The sequence below is a fragment of the Meles meles genome, chromosome 7 (genome assembly GCF_922984935.1).
Source record: "Meles meles chromosome 7, mMelMel3.1 paternal haplotype, whole genome shotgun sequence".
In the NCBI taxonomy this organism is placed as follows: Eukaryota; Metazoa; Chordata; class Mammalia; order Carnivora; family Mustelidae; genus Meles; species Meles meles.
In genome coordinates this window covers 6,542,179-6,548,178 of record NC_060072.1, presented here as the reverse complement: position 1 = coordinate 6,548,178, position 6,000 = coordinate 6,542,179, and the positions used below count along the sequence as shown (strand labels likewise).

General features: G+C 56.8%; 1 protein-coding gene across 3 annotated transcripts in view; it reads right to left on the bottom strand.

The window, feature by feature from the left end:
* Positions 1–1,955: 1,955 nt before the first annotated feature.
* Positions 1,956–6,000, bottom strand: part of TCF20 (transcription factor 20) — a 169,759-nt gene continuing 165,714 nt past the window's right edge. For all 3 annotated transcript variants that reach the window (XM_046011164.1, XM_046011163.1, XM_046011165.1), the window contains one exon: positions 1,956–3,234. Coding sequence is in view for 1 of the 3 variants with exons in the window: in XM_046011165.1 (XP_045867121.1) it covers positions 3,217–3,234 (18 nt within the window). In the remaining 2 variants the exon portion in view is untranslated. The remainder of the gene's footprint in view (positions 3,235–6,000) is intronic.

The following is a 6,000-nucleotide window of genomic DNA, read 5'->3' as shown; positions in this document are numbered from 1 at the left end:
AAGCAACCGGAATCCAGCTTGCCAGGGGTGGTGGCAGCGCAGGGCCCGCCCGCCGGCGTATTTTAAGGGTGCAGGGCTTCCGCTGGCCGCAGGAAATGTTCTGGAGATTCCGTGCATGACCACGTGAAAATAATTAACGCTACGGAACTGTGCGCTGGTTAAGACGGTAAATGTCATGTTTTTAACCACAACTTAAGAAGTTACATATGGAAATCACCCTTGCATACCTATCAGAACAGTCAAAATCCAGAACACTGACACCACCAGAGCCTGGTGAGGCTGTGGAGCGAGCACCTTTCACACACTGCCTGGTGGGGACGCGACAAGGGACAGCCGCTGCGCAAGCCAGTTCCGTGGCTCCTTACACAACAAGAGCTTCTTACCACGAGATCCAGCCAGCTCCTTGGTATCGACCCCCCCACCCCCCCGGAGCTGAGAACCGATGTCCACACAGAAACCTGCACACGGATATTTATAGCAGCTTTATTCATCATTGCCCAAACTCGGAAGCAACCAAGATGTCTTTCGGTCGGTGGATATGCGGTAGTACATCCGGACAATGGAACATTCTTCAGTACTAAAAAGAAATGAGCTACCAAGCGCCGAACAGGCGTGGAGGAACCTTAAGTGCGTTATCACTAAGTGAAGGAAGCCAACGTGGCAGGGCTGCATACGGTAGGATTCCAGCCACAGCACCTTCTGGAAAAGGCAAAACTAGAGAGACAGCAAAAAGCGCAGGGGCTGGGAGGAGGGCGGGAGGACGGGCAGAACACAGAGGACTCCTCGGCAACACTGGAACGGTGGATGCACGTCACTAGACTGTTTGAACCCACAGAATGTGCAACACCAAGAGGGAACCCTAATGTTAACTGTGGGCTTCGGGGGACGAGGATACGTTGGCGCAGGAGGACCACTGGTTGTCACAAATGCAGTGGTCTGCTGGGGGAGGCCGTGTCTGGGGTGCAGGGGGTACATGGGAACGTTCTGTAACTTCTGCTCAATACTGCTATGAACTTGAACTTGCTCTAAAAAAGTCTATGAAAAAAAAAATCCATAGAACTTAAAAGCAGCGGAAGCTGAAATGCACAGGAGTCGAGGCTTCCTGCAGAAGGGGGAAAGCTGGAGCCACGAGGGGCACGGGGAGCACGGCCACGCCCGTCAGCGGTCGTGTCACCAACCAGGTTTGAAGAAAGACCTAGAATCATCCCAAGTGCCTTGCTCAAGGATCATCAGCAAGTCAAAAGGCGACAGGCGAAGAAAAGCAAAATGACAAAGAATCATTTGCTGTCAGGAAAATATTTTCCTCAAGATACATATTTTTCAAGTTTTGTGGTTTAGCCCCTGACACCTGAAATCTATCAATTTCATTTGAACTGTGTTAATGCCCAGTCAAGACTGGATGGAAAGCCACCCAGCTACTTCTACGCAGGTCCTGCGGCCGCGCAACACACCCGCCCACGCCTCCATCCTGGTGAGCGCGATGAGAAATGGGCCGTGCTGCTTGATGGAGCCATTAAAACAGAATTAATCTGCCATTTCTGCAGCCCCAAATTGATGAGCACACAAGAACTCATTTATAATTGCTTATTTCTACTTCACAACATTCCTTCCAGTATTTCTGTTCTCGAAAAAAGTCCATTAACATCGCATTATTTTTTTATAACCTTTAAAATTAATGTTGATTGGAAATATGTCCTCATACCAACTTAAGTAAATCTGACCGTCCCCACACCCTGGCTGAGCTCCATCCACCCCGGGTGGAGCCGCCGAGAGGAGCCCCAGGGTTTTGACCTGTTCCAGGCCCTGCTGCGGGGGGCCCCCCCGGGGGGCGGGAGGCTGAGGCTCCGCTGGACAGTCACAGGGCGGCCTTCTCTGCGGTGGAGCGAAGCCACCTTGGGGGGCTGGAGCGGGAGGAGGAAGAGGCGCGTTTGCTTTACAGTAAACAAAAAAGGAAACAAGGTTAAAATGAAGTTTATTATTTTTTGATTTTTTTGTTTTTTAAATAAAACTGTTTGTGAAACAGCTATTTTATCCCCACGGCAGAGTGACCCCTGAAAGATGCACTAACCCCTTCTTAAGGCCTTAACAAGATTTTTTTTTGTACTTTTTTCTTCTTTTTTTAAAACTCAGATATTTAAAAATTATACAATTTACAAAACAAAACAAAACAATACAACATAAAGAATCATGTAGCGTGGGGCTGCTCACCTGACAGGCCCTTTTCCTTTATAAAAATGAAAGCAAAAGAAAAAAGGGTTAACTGGGTGTTTCGTGGTCAGCGTAACCCACACTGATCACACTGGGCAGACACAGTCCCTCCCCTGCGTCAACTCCTACAGCTCAGATTTCCTGTCCTGTCCTTCTGTCCTGGGGCGGCGGGTGGGGGTGGGCAGGGCACAGCTGCCAGGAACGCACCCGGTGGCGGGCCACCCCCGACCCTGCCTGCCACACGCACTTAGTGGGGCGCTTGAGGTTCTCAAGGGCCACAGTGATCCAGGACACAGCTGTGACCTCGGGACATCTGCCAATTTCACCCCCCAAAAAGATAAAAATTTTAAAAATAAATAAATAGTGTTTCTGGAAATGAAAAAATTTATTTTTGTGTTTAAACATTGTTCCCCCACTCTTGAAAACACAGACCGTCCCCCATATCCCCCCCCCCGCCCCCCCCGCCCCCAACCTTCCCACTTTTGAGACAAATTAATGACAAAGGATGGTTCTGGTGTGGTTTGTCTGCTCCTCCAGCCCTGGGTCTGCAGCTCTCTGAACCGGTGTGAGACGGGCTAAAGATCAAAGCCACGCCCCGCCTCTTATGAGACCAGCTTGTTCAATTTCACACTTAAATTTCACTGTTATTGGAACAAATTTGGAGTTCTTTAACTAGAGAATTTTTAAAATAGAATCAAAAGGGATAGCGCACCTTTCATTTAAACAAAGTCTTTCCAGACTAAAAATAGATTTATATATATATATTTTTATCCCACCCTTTGCACCCCCCCTTCCCATCATCCCACCCCTCCCCCCTCCCCCCACATTGTCACTATGGAGATTGTGTCCATGGAAACAGCCATTCCAACTTCTTGGGTCTTTCTTTCCTGTGGTGTCACGGTTTGGGTGTGATGTAAGGACTTGGGGAGGAGGTGCTGGCGGGGCGGGCGGGGCAGGGCGGGGCCGCACAGCAGGACGGTTCCTTCCATTGCGAGTGTCCACCACCTCTCATCTCCACAGTCTCACCTGCAAGATAGAACCAACACTGGGTGCTGGGAATCCTGCGCGGCCCCGTGGCCGACAGCCCCTGCTCTGGGGCTCCAGCAGCCGCAGACCCCCCGGGACCAGTGGAGGAGCCGCCATGTGGCCCAGACCACGTGGCCCTGGCCACAGTGAAGGGCGGCAGTGACGTGGCCCGCGGCGCTGCGAACGGATCCCGGGCCCCTCGCGGCATGGCAGCCTCCCCAGTGCACGGCGGGAACGGAGATCACGAAAGAGCTCCCCGACCCTCCAGCTCTCGGGGTGACCCACCGGGGGCCTCCCGTGGGGCTCGGCACTTTGGTGGCCCGGAGCAGTCCTCACAGAGGCGGCTGAGCACACAGGCGGTCTGTGGGAAAACCAGCTCAGGACCCGCCACAGCTGCTCCCCGTGACAAGAGTGCATCCTCCACGCTCCACAAGAACTCTCCGCCGCCTCCGACCGGACAGCAGGGCCCTCTGCCGGGGCTCCCAGGCGTCCCCTGCGCTCGCTCCTCCTCCGCGCTCAGAAAGGCGACCCCGATGACCACTGGGGCAGTGGGGTTGGACCACGGGCCTCCTCGGAGTCCATTATGGCTCACCACGCGTGCAGGGTCCCCGAGAGACACGGTGGTTGGCAAGGATCGGGGCAGAACAATCAGAGCAGAAGCAGGGACGACGGGCTCCCCCGACCTGCTTCCTGCCAGTCAGAGCACTCCCTCCTGCCTCAGACCCCTTCTGGTGCCCTCGGGAATAACCCTTGGGGAAAACCCTTTCCTGGGTTCACACAACTTACTAATGGGCAAAATCGCTCAGAAGGCTGGTCTGTGTGCAGGGCTACGCACCTTCTATTTGAAAGCGCCCACACAGGGACACCTTCCCAGACCAAAGAGGCGCGTTAACTGCTCAGCAGAAAACACGACCACATGGGGAGACCTGCAGAGACAGCAGGACACTGTCCCCATGCTCAGGATGTCCATGGTGACAGCCTGGCTTCCCTGTTCCGAAGGTGGCTCTGGGCCCCGGTAGTCACCCCAGACCTGCTGGCCCACACTCTGGTCTGCCTCCAGCCCAGGGAGACTCGCCAGTCCTGCCCTCTGGTTGTCCTAGGGTTAAGGCTGCTTGCCAGGAGGGGGGACAGAAGCGGCCTCCCCATGTTACCCCAGCAACCAAAAGCCCTCCGTAGATGCGAGGACGAGGGCGGAGCCAACAGGAAGCCTCAAGCAATAACCTGGGGGGCAAACTCTTGCTGGGGATGTGGGTCCACGTGAACAGAGCACAGATGTCCACGCGCACCTTGGAAGGCTCTGCTTGTGGAGTGGGCAACAGGGCAGGGTTTGCCCTCCCCCAGGCTTGCCGGTATTGGGCTTGTACCCCCGGCCCGGTAACTGCTCAGGAGAGCAGGCGCAACCTGGCCCCAACCTGGGAACGGAGCACACTTGGCACCCTGGGCCTGCCCGGCTGGGGGCGCTCTGTGCGCTGCCGACCTCGGGCCATGGGTGTGCCCGGGCCCGTCTGGGCAGCTCGGGTCTTGACAGCCGCCCCCCGCTGTGGCTGTCTTCCAGCCTTCCTAAGGGGACCTTTCCCCAGGGTCTGACGTCACGCACCTCAGAGTTACTTCTCAAAAACTCTTCCTTCAACAGGGAGCTTAGGAAGGAAATCCGTGTGCCAGGCTCTATGCTAGGAGTTTCACAGAAGTTATCTCATGATGACACCAAGGCCTGACACCCTGCCCCCGGTTTCAGGACAAAGCTGAAGCTGAGGGACCCAAAGCCACAGGGCTGCTGAGAGGTGGGGCTGAGGCTCCCACCCAGCAAAGCCCTCTGCCCGGGCCCCCAGGACTCTGCCGATGGACGCGGGCCAGCTGCAGCCGGCGAGCGCGCCGCGAGTGGGCAGCCACTCTACAACGGGGGGTTGTCGACACTCTCTTTAAAAGGCATCTCGATGGCCAGCTGCCGGTGAGGAGAGTTTCTCCTGGGGCCACAGCCTTCCAGGACTCGCTCCCCTTTGTCACGCTCCCACCTTCCTTCGCTTTCAGCGGCCCCTCCGCAGCCTGAACCGGGCGGGGCCTCCTCCAGCCTTCTCCCAGCGCAGCAAGAATCCACCACGGCCTCCCCGCCCGGCCGGTTCCCACCTGCAGGGATGGGGCCGTGCGGTGGGGCCGTCCTCCGTACCCATCCAGGCACAGACAGGGGGACGAGCACATGCCGCTCTGCGGGGCATGCCCTCTCCGACGGACTGGGCTGGCCCCACCATGCGTGCGCTCCAGGCTAGGGCAGAGAAGCCGGAGCCAGACACGGTTCTTGTCCTCACTGCGTGCTCAGGCCAGTGGAGATGCACATGAGCAAACGAATGAATGATTCCAAATTGGCACAGGAGAGCTGCGGCGTGCGAAGGAGCCCGACAGGCACCCAGAAGGGAAGGCCTCTGCAGCTGAGACCCAGAGAGGAGAGGGAGCCTGTCACAGAAGATGGGAGGCAGGGGACCCAGGCCCAGGGAATGGCATGTGCCAGAGCCCACAGGGGGAAGTCCCGCCTCCGAGCAGCTCGCCAGACACGCCCACAGGCCCGGCAGAGGCACCAGCAGTCAGCACGGGGAGAAGGTGGGTGCCCACAGGCCTCCCGGCTGCTTCCTCACGCCCAGAAACGGGCAAGCGGCAGTCTGCTGCGTGGATGGCGGCCCAGACTCTTCCTCTCTGGCGCGGCTGGTCTGCTGAGGGCCAAGTGCAGGAACCTTGTGTGCTGCTGGAGGCTGGGGGGGCCTCCATCTCCCATCG